Raw genomic sequence first — 16,791 nt, 5'->3', positions numbered from 1 at the left:
TACATTGCTGAACTGATTTGTTTGTATGCATGTTTTTTTTTCATTCTTTGTGTGTAGAGTGAACATGTTTTGGAAAAATAAGAAAATTGATGTATCAATTTTTCAAATGACCCTTATTCATATGTAGAGGGGGACCTCTGTATTAAATTCAAGCACTTTACAACAAATGGTTGTGCCATTGGGTGCCATTTTGATATATGTGTGTATGGGTGGCTAGCAGCAAGAACAAAAGGCTGCTATTTGTCTGGGTGCTCATGGGAGAAGATGCCATATCAAACATGCAACTACATCCCTCAGACCTTTCTGAAAACAGGCCTCTACTTATCAATTACCTACCTGTCAGCGACACCGGCCGTGTAGGCAAATGTCCCTGCACAGGGCAACAATAGCGTTGAATGAGATTGCCATTTATGTGTGTGTGTGCACGTGTGTGTGTGAGAAAAAGACGGATAATATGAAAAAGAAACATTTCACACAGGCAAAAACACGCATATGCGCATGCTCTTACACTCAAAGCAAACAAATGTGGACCTGTGGGGCATTTGCGCCTGCTGTTGCTCTCCAGCTGCGTTGTTTTGGTATAATGTGAGCTGACCACTCAGGTCTGCAGAAGGAAGGTTGGCCGCAGGGTTTGTGTGTGTGTCTGGTCTCGTGTCTCGGTGAATAAGGTGCAGTCTACCTGATCGTGACTTAAAGGGGGCATAGTGTTTGTGTCCACACACAACTGTGAGCCTATAAGTGCCGTCACCTGCGTCTCTAAGAGGTCCTGTTCTGTGAGTGACAGAAGCATAGCCTACCTCTCATTCTCTCTCAAGTCTTCCCTCTCCCACCTATGACAGCGATTCTTTCAGAGGCAGACAAAACACTTCCTGTCCACCTGAATGAGAAGCGAGGAAATGAGCTGCCGTGCTGCATTTCTGCCGCTGAAGATATCAGAAAGGACTTTTTTCCTGTGTGAAGGTTAAAGGCTAGTTCAGGAAGCTCCTCTGTAAACTTTTAACATCAAAGGCGGGAAAGCCTGGAGAGCCAGAGCCTGTGTTTCCACAGGAGAGCTGCGGTTTGAAAATAACTGCTTGTCCATTTGGCAGACCTCTGAGAAAATGCCTCACAGGCCAGCTCTCTAAATAATAACCAGTCTTGTTAGTTAGAACTGGGCCTGGAGGCCAAGACAAAAGATGGTGTTTGGCTGACCGTGAGTGACCCTCGGAGCACGAGGCCAACCGGCCCTTCAGTTTCAACCTTGACTTCATTCTAGACCTGTTCTATTTTATTTTCCCCCTTATGGAAACCTGTGCATTTCCTCAGAATGGTAGATAGAGTGAGAAATACAGTTGGACAATGGATAAAATGTTCATTTCTTCCCCTCCCCAAGCATTTTTTTATTACTCTCACCTTCTCGCATCATGCCGACGGTCAGACACTTCATGAAGCGGCAGGCTTGGCAGGACTTCCTTCTACGTTTGGTGATCTCACATTCATTGGTGGCGGGGCAGCTGTACTCAATGTTTCCTGTGGCGAGGCATGTAGAGAGAAGGAACAGAGAGTGTTTAATGACTGCCAACAAAACCTTATTCCTATAGCAATCCAGCAAAAAATAGCATACATGCAATATAATATAATATTTTATATATACACACTTATAAAAGTTTGAGGTTGGTAACAAACAAACACGTTACATACTGTACAGTATACAGTATATTGTTAAATATTATCACAATTTTAAAGATTCTATTTTAATATGTTTGTATGTAAAATGTAATTTGGCACACAATCCTTCAGAAATCCTTCTAATATGATGATTTGGTGCTCAAGAAATGTTTATTGTTACTCTTATTATTATTAAATATATAATAATCACTGTGCAATATTTTTTTGGGAACTGTGATATATTTTTCATGATTTCAATTCATGAATAAAAAGTTCAAAACAACAGCATTCATTTTAAATTTAAATCTTACCATTATAAATGGCTTTACTGTCACAGTTGATCAATTTAATGCATTGTTGCTGAATAAATATTCAAATAAGTCTTACCAACCTCAAACTTATAAATGTACTGATACTCTCAACAAGTAAGATACTACAAGTGCAAACCCAACCTCAATTTGTCAGTTCAAAAGAAAAGACTGAAATACAGTAATCACTTCCCATCAAGTCTACATATATGTGTGTGACTGAGAGTGCAAAAGGTCATGCAGGAAAGCGCCACTGGCTCTCCTCAGAGGTCATGTGTCACAGAGCTGTGTGAAGCTACACAGGCAGGCAGACAGGCAGGCCAGACTTTTAGTAAACCTAAACAAAGACCTGCAGGTCACAATTCACCTCTGTGTGAACTTCCAATCGCCTGGTGACCAGGGATCCTCATTTTACCAATCCCCCACATCAACACACACAAAGAGCCACAAGTTTGCTACTACGATTCCTGGCATAGAGGAGACTATTACAGCGTGTTCTTTGAGCATTATGATGCTATGAGAGGGGAAAAAGCAATGATATATGCTTGTTATTGCAACAGCACGCAAATAGAAGTCTGATGAGTAATCTGGCACACAATAAAAGCATTTAAATTATTAAAAGCATTTTTGTTGGCTGTATTATAAGAATTACTTGCCAGATATAGTAATTTAATTTAACAAATTTAGGTTTTGGAATGGCTTATGGCAGTGTTGTAACTATCGATGTATGGAGAGAATTTGTGCTATAGAATAACCATTAGAACACAAATACGTGCACTCACACTTCTTGGGCTGAAACACACTCTCTCACACACGCACTCATGCAATTAACATAGGGCCCGTCTGGGACCTCCACACTGATGAAATATTTCAGAGTTAATCAGACTTTGTAAACACTGATTTGTATTGACTTCTCTTCTGTGAACTGATGTTTCCTCATTAAAAAGCAGATTAGCAGCGCGAGCAGGGGGGCTAAATGCTCAAGACTGCTAATTCAACAGGAAACAGTATTTAAAGTATGCATGTCCATTAAACTGAGCTCCAATATTCATTAGTCAGGTAATCTCCAGAATCCATTAGGGTCTTTGGATTGGGAGGAATGCATGTGGAATGGGGATGTGTGTGTAGATGCGAGGTGATTCTCATGAGGTCTGAGGCCAGTTGAGTGGTCTTAACCAGCTGGGAATGTTCCGAGGGGGGAAAAATCCTTGCCAATCTAATATAGGTGCTTTCCTACCAGTAGTTGAATGCCAATGGCTTGAGCGCTGTGTCCAGGTTATCAACACAGTGGAAAGGAGGCTGTATGTGTGTGTGTTCGCTGACAGGATAGAGTGATGTGATTTGAGTTAGGTGGCAGTCGATTAGTGCAATGTCCATTGTCTATCACTCAAGCGGCTGCCGAGAGGTTTCAAACAAGATATAAAATGTGCCTAGCGCTTCCTTCCACTGCCTGTCTTCATACTAAACGCTACAGTTCCATCATTCATCAGTCGCAGTCAAATGCCAATGAAGCTCATTACCAGAACATGGCTACAACGTGACCTTAGGCTGACCTTATGCAACGGCTATGAAGTAGGGAATGGATTTGGGAATGTTCTGGGCTTCCTGAGGTTGCATTCTTGGTGTTCCCCTCTCGTATTTTGCCACCGCCTGGCTACGAGTGGCTCAATTGGGAGGTGATAAATGCAGGTTGTCAGGTGGCATTGGAGGAGTGCCACCGGAATGCCAGCTGCTAGTGATTTGAGTGGTCATGGCGCCCGTGCCGCCGCCTGTCCCAATGCCCCCAGCCAAATCGAAGTCCTGACGCCTCTACATCCCTTAACTCCCCAACCCTGCTCCTTCCCTCAAAAACCAGACAGTCTGGAAGTCAATAAATGTCCAGCTGGATAGGATGTTTTTGGAAATCACCAAGAGTTTTATTGGCTAATGGGATGAAACATACCGATATGTCAAATTCCCATCTTCTGGAATGTGTTCAGGCCGAGCATAATATTTGACCCATTTATTCAGCACCTACTTTGTTCCGCAGAGCTCTCACTGCCACCACTAAAAAACTAGCAGATGGGTAACTTCCCAGTACATTCAATTACCTCTAAGCTCTTATTTGATATAACTGATCAAACGTGTTAATCTGAAGGAATAAGACACGAAATGTTTATTTTTTTGCAGCAAATACCATAATAAGCTAGAGCATTACCACCCTCTGGCTTTACACGTCTACTGGACGTGTGGAGTAAAGACAGCGGATGTTGGATGTATGGAATTGCTTTGTGCTGATTCTAGGTATTGCACTCTCTGGCCCCTTGGCCTGCCACCTGAACCTAGCTGAAGTTCTAGCTGAGGGAGGGTAAAAGCCAACCTTGAATGGTCCTCTTGAAAAAGGCCTTGCAGGCCTCGCAGGACGCGACACCGTAATGGTAGCCGGAGGCGATGTCCCCGCACACCAGACACAGGCGCTTGGGCATGGAGTTCAGCATGTACTCGCATTTAATCTGCGAGTCCTCCGTGATGGTGCTGGAGCAGTCCTCGTAACGCTTGGCTCCAGCTCCGCTGGGACCCAGAGCACCGGTTGGGCCGTAAAGAGTGGGTGAGTCCAGACCGTTCTGATGACCATTCATGGTGGAGCTGTAGCTACCGCTGGCGTCTGAGGAGCCGCCGGGGCTGTGGTGATTTACGCTGTCCGTCAGTGAGGCAGGGCTGGAAGGTTCCGTCTTTATGTAGGAGGGGCAACTCGACTCAATGTGGCGGTCCTTGCTGGACATTCTGCAGAGCAGCCTACATGAACAAAACATATGACAAACACTGAAGTGTTAGTGAACATGACCAACAGTAGTGTGGAAACTAAGAAAATGACTGCCTGAGAACTTATATGATCCCTTACATGCTCCTCTTCTGGTAAATTCAGGCTAGTATAAAATGGCCTTTTCAGCAGGGGCGATTTAAAATGTGTCACCAACACCAGGCCATTGAGAAAAACAAAAGAAATAGAAACATACAACCCAGCCCCCCCAGCAACTCTCCATTTTGCATATGGGTCCACCTGCGCCGTAGCCTGAGAGAACAGAGGATTCAGCAGCTAAAAAAAGCCTGATTGGGAATTCAGAATTGTAGTTTTTTAGCATGTTAATGACTTCTCTGAGAGGAAACATAAGAGGAGAGGCATATGAGAGCCAGTGTGCCACGGTCCCTTGGGTCTCACTAAAGTGTCTGAGTGGTTGTATATCTACAAGGCTGTAAAGAGGAGAGCTAACATCGCTACTCTAGCATAGCGTGCAACCAATTGAGTTCTAAAGAAATGTGCCACAACCAACTCTGACATGTCTGAGTTTAAATATATAAGTGATACCTGACAGTTATCATTTTATATGCAAATTTATACGCATGCGTTTTTAATATGCATTTGGCATTATTTGCCAAACTTAACGAATTTTTGTGGAGTCAGGTTCTCACTGATTATAATGTATATAATTATCTTTTGCATACATGCACAAATATTTTTTGCATTTCATATATATATATATATATATATATATATATATATATATATATATATATATGTGTGTGTGTGTGTGTGTGTGTGTGTGTAAAAGATATATACATATTTATTCTTTTTTTCTTCAATATAAATTTGAACTCGGACCATTCAGATTTATTTGACTGAGCAAATAATTATCTGAAGTTATTTACTGTTGAGTTATAAAGCATGAGTCAAATCCTGTCATTTCTCCTGGACCAAAATGGTCTATCTCCACCAAAAAGTGCTAAAGGCCTTTTCTTGTGATTGTGGATCAAGAGGTGGGATCTGGTGATCAAATGCACCATGACAGATGACCGTCTGCAGGGCGGAAGAGAGAGGGACAGTACAGAGAGCTCAGCGCCATCACTCACTTTCCAGTCAATATCAACTTGTTCTACATGACTCTAATCAGTGCGGCGGCGCAAAGCAGTTCCATCATCCTCGCCCGTGGTCAGTCACCATCTCACGCACACGCACACACACACACATACACACACACACAAACAAACACACGTACACTCACACGCATCGACAAACAGAAAACAAAAAATCAGCTAGACAGACACAAACATCCAGTATCAATCCAGTAACACAAACAGACACCCACATAGTCAAAAGCAGAGACTCTTCAAAGCCATACAAAAGAGCAGGCCGACCACCCCACCCACATCGCTCGATACCGCCAACCCATTTAGTTGAACCACCCCTCCACCCACACAGCCCTGGGAGAGAGGCCTATTAATGAGAGCTGTAATTAATAGATATCTCTGCTCTGTTTTACAGGAGGCTTCAAGGCCTGCAAGAGTGGATTAACCGTTTCCCCTGTCAACAATCCAGAAGACCCTGAGCTGGGTCCTGCAGGGCGTAGTGGGGGTGGAGAGCGGCACTTCACCAAACCGCGTCAATTAGCTGCACTTCAGTATCTACATTTAACAAAATGTGATCGTTCAGGGACTGTTTGTTTCTCTAAAATCCTCAAAGGTTTTGGGGGTTGTGATTTCAAATAGACTGAGTGTGAGGTCACACTCAAATGTGCTCTCTATTTTCCCTAAACTGCATTAGCGGCAAGGTGTGTAAAAAGCGAGATGATGGCGGAGGAACGAGGTCGTAATAGAGACAGAAAGAAAATCACGGAGGATTTACACAGACAACACATCAGGACCATTTTAACATGGAGATGGAGGGGGACAAATAAAAGAGGCAGTCTGGAAGACCACACAAAGGTCTTTTTAATTAAGGAAGCCCGCTTCTAAATGAGGGCTCTAAAATCCGGTCAGCTTGTAAAAGATGACTTCTTCTGAGGCCCATAAAGCAAGAGAGCAAGAGAGAGTGTGAGAGTGAATGAGGGAGAGCTTTAAAGAAACCAGACCACCTTAATATTCAAAGGAATTTTACAGAAACAGATCAAACAACATATTAAAAAATAATAATTTTTGGATTATAGAAATGTAACATCAGAAAATATTTCAGTACTATGAACCTATTTTATGGTGAAGTTCTAGCTGGTTAACACACATGAAGATGTTGCAAGTATATAAAAACAAATCAAATAAAAATACTAAAAACTACATATATATCTATATCTACCTATCTATATATCTAATCAGAATCAGAATCAGAATGAGCTTTACACATATGAGGAATTTGTTTTAGTGACAGAAGCTCCACAGTGCAACAGGACAGGACACAGATAATAAAATAATAATATACAAATATCTAAATAGGCAATGTACAAAACAGCAAAAACACAATATATAATATAGACAATTATGTGTGTACAGGTCTGATATGTGCAAATTTGAAATGAAAAAAATAAATAAAAAATAAGTGTGGTGAATAAATAATGTATAATAGATAATGTGTTTCGCCTTTATTTTCTATCTATCATCTATCTATCTATCTATCTATCTATCTATCTATCTATCTATCTATCTATCTATCTATCTATCTATCTATCTATCTATCTATCTATCTATCTATCTATCTATCTATCTATCTATCTATCTATCTATCTACATACACATTGCAGTGAGAAAATATTGGCAGGCCAAAATTGAATAAATTGAATGACTGGATAATTAAAAGAGTAAAATAACATTAATAATAATAATAATATGTTTTATAGAACTAAAATTATTAACTGTGTCATGTGTTGCATCAGAGTCTGGGGTAACTCAATGAAAAAAATAAAAAAGGAATCTTAAGGATAGGTGAACTTATAGTTATTAATACATTCTGGTGTAAAAGCTCAAAATGTGCTGAGTCAAGGCACCTGCTTCCTTGTATTGCAGTAAGAGGCAATCGATTATGAAAAAGCTCCTATTACACTTGTACTGATGCACCACTGACACACACGCACACACTCATACTCACAGACAGGTGTCCTGGGGTGTGCAGAGGGCCACAAAGGTATTCTAGAACATTCCAGTAATGTCAAGGATGCATGTTGTGTATTTATACACAGTGTAAAGCCGGTAAAAATCAGTGAAAACACAAGGACCACAGACTGTTTACACCCGCAACATATTCTCTTATTCTATTTTGGGTAACGGAGACAAACTGGTTTTTGTGGGGCGGCTGAGAAACCCGCCTCCTTTCCTGAGTGGCACAGAGAGTGTGAAGTCAAAACGGCGGGTAACAAAAGAGGAAAGGTCCAGCATTGTAAGAGCCCCTCGTGCTTTACAGCGCCGCTCTTAAGGCTCTCAACAGGAGACACCCTGCTCTATAACTTTGACTGAAAGTTATTAGCGTTCTCTTTCTCTTGCTCTCTTTCTCCTGCTCTTTGAAATTCTATGACTCTATTAATCCAAACCTGCAATATTCACAACTCTCTATAAATTCAATTGTCAGACGGGGGATTTTTATTCTAGGCCGCACTTGAATCCAAAATTAGAGGCAGTAAAATTCACATTAGCTCTAAGAGAAATGGAATTCTAAAGCCTATATTTTAGAAGAAAAGAAAGCCCTTTCCGACAGAGAAGAGACTATTTGAGAGGTAATGATTTTATCTGTTTTCACCACTGCCTGGCGCCGAGCTTCAATCCCACAGTGTGCCATTAACAAAAGGAGTTCTTATGCTGAAAAGCAGTGGAATTTAGTTTAAGCTTATGAATGGAAATAATAATCGTCAAGTGGAAGCGTAGAAAAAAGGCAGGCGATAGTCAGTCGAGAGACAAGATGAAAAAAAAAAAGCACAAGACATAATCAGTTGTTCTTTATTGGTAGGGACATTATTGTGATTCAACATTATAAATAGTGCCTGAGTTTGCAAATTTCTCGTGAATTATACCAAACACTGTCATTATGATGAGGTTCTAGTTAAAAACTTTTAAACAAACAAACATTTGTCTTTTCCTTTTTTTAACTGAATTATTTGCTGTGAATTCTGCTGATTTATAGAAGTTGGCTAACGCAAATGAGGTTAAAAATGGCTAGAATATTTATAGACAGTCTGGGAAGCATCAGTAACATTGGGTTGAAATCATTAAGGAAAATATTCCATAATTTTTCAGAAATGTATAGCTCTTATGTATTTGCATTATAGCTACTATCTATATATATATATATATATATATATATATATATATATATATATATATATAAAAAGGCCTCTAACACTAGCTTGCTCTATTCATTTACTATTCTATCTGTTTTCTTTTTAATATATAATTGAAAAAAAAAAAACTTGCTGTGTGTAATGAGTTAAGCTAACTGAGACTTGTTATAGCACTTGCATATCTTTGCTCTTTTGTCGATTTTTATTGCTTCCATTGTCCTCATTTGTAAGTCGCTTTGGATAAATGTTTCTGATGTGCAAGATATACGACCCTGGATCACAAAACCAGTCTTAAGTCACTGGGGTATATTTGTAGCAATAGCCAAAAATACACTGTATGGGTCAAAATTATCGGTTTTTCTTTTATGAAAAAAATAATTTAGATATTAAGATATTTAGATACTTCATTTTTGATTAGTAATATGCATTGCTAAGAACTTAATTTGGATAACTTTAAAAGGCGATTTTCTCAATATTTAGATTTTTTTGTACCCTCAGATTCCAGATTTTTAAATAGTTGTATCTCGGCCAAATATTGTCCAATCCTAACAAACAATCAATCAATGGAAAGCTTATTTATTCAGCTGATGTACAAATCTCCATTTTGAAAAATTGACACTTAAGACTGGTTTTGTGGTCCAGGGTCACATATATTGCTACAAACAAATTGAATAAATTTTGAACACCTGGCCAAATCAGGCCAGCAGAATAGTTGTTCAGCCCTGCTTTCTATTGTCATTACAACATAACTTTCTCTATTCATGACCAATAATCATTCCGTTTCAGCAATGAGAAAAACTTGAAAGAAAAGTCACATCCAGTCATTTCCGAGTAGGACAAAACGTCTCAGATCTGCAGTCACTGTACAATGGACAGAAGTGTATTCCTGATCTTATCCAGACTTCAAATATTTAAGCCGTCTATTTGTTGAAAGTTAAAATTCAGAGTGGATCTGCGACCAAAGAGATTATTGTTTTCTTTTTGTTTTCCTCTAGCTGTCGACTCTCTCTTATTTTATGTTCTCAGGCAAGGTGTCACAAATCAGCAGGAAAGCAATTTTGAAAAACACAGCCACTTGGCAATGACAAGGTGTCATTAGGCTGTTTGATCCAGTGCTCTGACAACTATAGAGGCAAACATATAATCATTGCATTAAGGTGCAGCCACAGAGTCTCTCTCTCTCTCTCTCTCTCTCTCTCTTTGCCGGAAGCAGCAAGTCTGTGTGATCACGGATAGCTGGAGGCAGCACAGTCTGCTAAACGCTGAAACAAAACTGCCCATGAGCTATTGACTGTTTAGATGCATACAGCACTGGATGTGTGGGGAAAAATGTATTAGGAAAAAAAAAAAACCTTTAAAAGTCTGGGACTACATTTGTAAATCTTTAATATTATAATTTTATTTTTTTCATTTAAACCTAGATGTTTTAGGATTTTGTATAAAGAAAAAAAGTTAAGAAAATATGAAAAATAAATATTCTGCAATAAAGTAAAAACGTAAAAGTGTGACATACCAAATAAAAAATTCTGAAATGTATTAAAAATATTTCAATTCAACTTTTCATGCTGATTATATATACTGAAAATAATAATTAGAAAAAAGAAATGCTTTTTTTTTGTTTCTGTACCCCAAAGTATTCCATTCTTTTAAATAACTACTCATACAAAATATTTTAAAATGCAATCCTAAACATTTGTTCTTAGAGCGAGTTAAAGGTGCATTTGCCCAAGAAAAAGCTGTAAGATATTCAATTAAACAGGAACTCAACTGCCTTTGTACTGACAGGATCCTGATTACACTTGTTCCCGCATGAGGAATACAGAAATGCGAAACAGGTTGCCTTTTCCGGCTGTATGGGCAGATCAATTGTTATAACATTACGGGGTTGGAAAGTAGTAATTCACTTCATTGTCGATGGACGCCTGCAAAATAACACCTCTGATTACATGCAATCAATGTGATAATGGCAAAAACACATTTGTACAATGGAGCAAGCCGCCGTAAAAATGCCAGCGGCAGGCCAGTGGAGATGAGGAGCTAACGCTTTGCTTTGTAATAAATACTACAGGACGCCCAGTAGCCCTTAGCAAAGCTCCTAATAGAATATTGTAAATGCAGAGAGATAAGCATGTATATTTAGATTTCGTTTAAAAAAGAAAGAAAGTCTCTGCAACAAATTAAAATCTTTACAAATATATTGTCTTTTTTTTCTATTTTAATATATATATATATATATATATATATATATATATATATATATATATATATATATATATATATATATATATATATATATATATATTAGTGCTGGGCAACAATTAATCGCGATTAATCACATCCAAAATAAAAGTTTTTATTTGTGTGAGTCTACTGTGTATATTTATTATGTATGTACACAAACACATGCATGTATATATTTCAGAAAAATATGCTATGTTTATATATTAAATATATTTATATATAATATAAATTATACGAATATAATATATACATGTAAATATTTTCAAAATATATACATATATACATGTGTGTGTATTTATATATACATAATAAATATACATAGCACACATGCATATATTATGTAAAGAAAATTATTTTCTGATTAATCATGATTAATCATTTGACAGCACTATATATATACACATACATATACAGCTATATATATATATATATATATATATATATATATATATATATATATATATATATATATATATATATATATATATATATATATATATATATATATATATATATATATATATATATATATAAATGCTGTTCTCTCTTGTTCACTGACAACAGTACAGGGTTAAGATGTCCAAACCCGATATGAGTCATGTGTGTTTGAGTTTGTGTGTGTGTTTGACAGACCCTGGCAAACTCGTAGATGAAAATCTTGATGATTTAGGTCATTTTCCTGTGCGGGCAGATAAGTGTTCTGCTTTATCAGGTAAGATGTCCCTCTCAACAGCACAAACAACACAAGTAAACACACACAAACTCACACACACGTGTGTGTGTGTGTGTGTATTTATCTACGAAGTTCTGCAAAAACTGTCAGTTCAGCTGAATCGCTGTCAATGTAAGAGGTCAAACTAGAGTTTGAAAACAAAAATAGGGATTTGTGAAGTTTGACGTGATCATTATTTCATTATCTGACGTTATTGCGGGTAGGAGCGAAAGACTGCTTCTTCGGCAGTGACAGGCCCTAAAGAACAGGGCAGAGCAAATAAGCTTTGGCATTTTTCAATAAGCAATATGCCTAAAATCACTGCTTTACCGCTGTTGGAGCACAGCACCCATCTATTCAACCCCAACAGGACATAAGAGCAGATAAGCGAGGATGAGCCGCAGTCTCAAAGAAATGAAATTGCACATAAATATAATAAAAAAAATAACGGGAGTTAAAAAATGGAGATTAAAAAGACATTCTATTAAACAGATGGTTAAAGAGGATTTTATTCCAGGAAATATGACAAGCGTGTAAAATTGGTGCTGAGAGCGGAAAAAATAGGGAGGGAGGGAGAGAGAGAAATGGTGGTTGTTTTTTGGTGAGTGAACCGGTGAAAGCCATGTCTTTAACCAGATCAGATTCTTGAAATTGGCTGTCAAGGCAGGATTGTCCTGAGTTATAGCTGTCTATCACCCCCGCTCGCATGGAGACGCGCCGAGCTGCTGTCGCCTTCCCCTGCCGCAAAGCATCTTAAATTTTCAACACCACCATCTGTTACAAAATCTAATTCACATTCCGCCCATAATCGGGTTTACCTCTGTAATACCCGTTCTGCCACTCTCTCTCTCTCTGCACGGAGCCCGTCCCCAACCCCGAACTAAACACCATCCATGTCTGCAGGCACACTTTCATTAGGGTGAAAGAACAGGCACAAATAGTCAAATCATTTTTCAGCATCTTTGATGCTTTGATGGCAAAGACGGTAACATCATTCTACCTTCACTGACAGTTTCTTTCATATATTTTTTCATATATCAATATCTTTCATATTCTTTCACAATAATAATTTACTAATATATATATATATATATATATATATTAAATAAACACACAAAAAAATATATAATAACATAAATAATAATCCCTCCCAAAAATTCATATACAAATATATGTAATATACATAATATATTAATAGATATGAATGAATAAATATTTAAAATATAATAGGAGTAATAATAAACGCATTATATTTAGATTAAGTAGGCCTACTGCTAACATGAAAATTAAAAAAATAAATCAAATTCATGAATATCATAAATAATGTAATGTATCATCAGGAATATGAATTAGTAATATTATAAATAATGAAAACTAAATCTGAAACAAAAATTAAAACCATAAAAATTACTTTACTTGAAATAAAACAAAATGTTAAAATAAAATGTTAACCGAAATGAAAAAATAAAGAAATAAACTTTTTTAATTTAGCTTGTTGCCAAAGCAACATTTCTCATTTGAATTTAAATTTATGTACTAAAATAACTAAAACAAATACTGAAGTATATAACAAAAACAAAATTACTAAAACTTTAACTACAACTAAAATGAAAAAAATATACATAACTATAACAGTATCTTAATGATGCTAAAATAACACTGATATGAATATTTTGTTTTCATATATCAAATTCAAAGATAATAATATACATAATATATAATATATATATTTTTCCAGTTTATATGACCATTATGCTTTTGTAAAACATAATTTAAATCAAATCAACATCCATCTATTTTCAACAAGTAGCCCCACCCCATCACATTTGGCCCTGAGACTCCTCAGACACCTCAGTCTAATAATCTTCCCAGTTATAAACCTGCAATTCAATCCAATCTCCACCCCGCACTGCACCCAAAAGCCCTTCATTTCCCATCTGCGTTTAAGGCAATCTAGTTTATTACACAACCCGCTAAATTTACAGTAACAAGCCGCTCCCTTGACAAATTAATCATTTTCCGAGTATTTGATCATATAAATAAAACAGTGCCTCTAGAGGTTGAGGAGCTAAATCAGTTGATTCCGTTTATCTGGGAAATGGCTTGCATCTGGGTAACAGCTCACCAGCAGATGGAGAGGTTTTTCCCCTGACCCCAGGACCAGGCTTCAGTCTCTCTCACTCCGCTCTGAAATGAGACTTATCAGAGGAAGGTGTGTGCATGTGTGCGAGGAAGTGTTGAAGGTGTTCGCCAATTTCAGTAAAGGGATTTATTTATCCGAGCAGACTTCCACGAGCGTTCAAAGTTCTCCTGGTTCTCAAAGATCCCCTGCACTGGTCTATTAATACATGCTTTTCCCACAAATCTGTGTGAATCTTATGCTGGCATAAATGTTTGAACTGTAAACAGTGCGTGTTTGTGTATCACATGAATGTATGGACATCGCCGTAAGATTGTGCACTCGCAGGCGTACATCTGTGTGTATCTATGACTACATTTACATTTACATTTATTCATTTAGCTGACGCTTTTATCCAAAGCGACTTACAATTGCTATATATGTCAGAGGTCGCACGCCTCTGGAGCAACGAGGGGTTAAGTGTCTTGCTCAGGGACACATTGGTGTCTCACAGTGGATTCGAACCCGGGTCTCTCACACCAAAGGCATGTGTCTTATCCACTGCGCCATCACCACCCACCACCCATGACTAACCTTTGGATACAGCTGCTAGTGAAACATCCTGCTCTGTTTGGTGTGGGTGTGAATGTGTTTGACATGCTTGTTAGCATTAGCATAAGCTTCAACCCTGAATTTACACCACTGACGCACATCTAGCCCTTCAAAACGAATAAACAAGAATTCAAACTGTTCTGCGACCAGTGTGGATGTTTAGGGTGAGAGCCATGTCCCTAGCTCCCAGCATGCTTTGTTTCAGTCCCATGGCGTGACACTGTATTGCCTGGCAGGGCCTGTCTATCGAGAGCCACAAGCTCTGACTACGCCAGTAACGTGATCCTGATTGGCTTAGAGCTGAGAAGACTTCTTGTATGCGAATGGAGCCTAATTGGTTTGACCCAGACTAACCTGTCCCAAATCCAATCCATGTAATACATTTGAGGGCCCCCATCAAAGCACAGTTACCTTCTTTTAAAAGGCTTGAGTAAATCTCCAAAAAATCTTGCCCTAGGACAAACACACCTAACTAAACTCCAAAAACAAGGAAGCTGAGTGGTCAAAGCAACATAAAACCATTTATACAATGCTTTTCATACTATTTCTAATGAAGTACCTTTAAACATATCAGAAATAATTCACTTGTTTACAGTGTTAACTAACATTCCATATTTGCATTGCAAAATAAATCAATAAAATTAATAATATCCAAGAAAATAAAATGTACCATTTGAAAATAAATCAAAGAATTGAAGGCACTTTTCTCCCTGACCCTTCCGTAACCTCTAAAGTAATAACCACAAATGACCTGAAATTACAACAGTCAAACAAAGACATTTTACAGAAGATGGTCAGAGAGAGAAAGAGAAAGAGAGAGAGAGAGAGAGAGAGAGAGAGAGAGAGAGAGAAGGGCCTGGTGAGGACTCTTAACTGGTCACATCTGGCTGTATTTTATACGCAAATCAGCCTCCACTAAATCTAGATAAAACTCACTGACTCGTGATCGGAGCAATGATCTTCATACATCTAAATTTATATGCTAATCGGAATCCTTGAAGCATTTAACACATTCCTCTGCATCTGGAGGGGGCGACAACCGCAACCTCTCCAACCTATACCCATAAACTCAACATAAACTTTCCCTATCCACATCTATACTCCATCTGAGCATATCTATCTATCTATCTATCTATCTATCTATCTATCTATCTATCTATCTATCTATCTATCTATCTATCTATCTATCTATCTATCTATCTATCAACACACCAACACTGAGATATAAAACAAATGAAAATGATCCAGTTACTCTTTTGCACATTTGTAAACCCAGGGAACAGCCTAGGACCAGGTTTACAGCACACAATGGCCACAACATGCAGAAATTACGTCCTGCAAGTTGACGACATGCACAAACACTGGATGAACTAGACTAAGACACTGACTTGAATGAAGCAAGCATGGATAAATAATAGCTAGGCAGGCAAAACACAAACAAACATACAAACAAATAATAAAATAATAATCACCAGAACTGATTTTGGCTTTTGATGATACTATTTTTGGTCCTTTCCTTACCTTTGGTTATATAGAGCATGTGCATCACGCATGTGACTGGCCTCGATGTCGTATTGCTGTTGTGTTCTCCAAGCGCCGCATTTGGCGTACTTATCTTCGCTATTAACTTGGGCCTTTGATAAATTCATTCTATAACAAAAGGGAGAGCAAGAAAAGGAATAAAAACGAGGGTCAGTGAGATGGACTGAGGAATTCTGATAAAGAACCATTGAGCCATTAACTGCTGACAGACAGTGACGCAGCTCGGCACTCTGTGAGAGAAAATATTCCTTCTTTCCTGACCGGCATTCTTCAATGGATCGGCTGTAACTGTGCGTCTCCACTGAGGATCAGAAGAGGGTAAAGATGGGCTCTTTTGTTAATGCCAGACGTTAATTGAAACTGGCCTTGACGTTTTTAATGTGCAGACTCATTCTATCGGCCGCAGATTTAACAAGTCTGAGGTGTCGGCAGATAAAAGAAAGAATCAGGGAGCTCAACGCACACCCGTGGCCCCTGTACACATAAGGGCGGGAGAGACCGTGGCTTTACGGGACCCTCCAAATCAGAGGGGGCAGA

General features: G+C 38.2%; 1 protein-coding gene across 1 annotated transcript in view; it reads right to left on the bottom strand.

Moving 5' to 3' along the window:
- The window catches only part of LOC306850190 (estrogen-related receptor gamma-like), a 78,051-nt gene that overhangs the window by 52,942 nt on the left and 8,318 nt on the right, over positions 1–16,791 (bottom strand). Inside the window, exons 2-4 of the mRNA XM_079385683.1 lie at positions 16,234–16,362; positions 4,315–4,730; positions 1,393–1,509 (exon numbers count right to left, since the gene is read on the bottom strand). Of these exons, the coding sequence (XP_079241809.1) occupies positions 1,393–1,509; positions 4,315–4,730; positions 16,234–16,362 (662 nt within the window). The remainder of the gene's footprint in view (positions 1–1,392; positions 1,510–4,314; positions 4,731–16,233; positions 16,363–16,791) is intronic.

Source organism: Barbus barbus (genome assembly GCF_936440315.1).
Source record: "Barbus barbus genome assembly, chromosome: 30".
In the NCBI taxonomy this organism is placed as follows: domain Eukaryota; kingdom Metazoa; phylum Chordata; class Actinopteri; order Cypriniformes; family Cyprinidae; genus Barbus; species Barbus barbus.
This window is presented reverse-complemented; position numbering and strand designations above follow the sequence as displayed.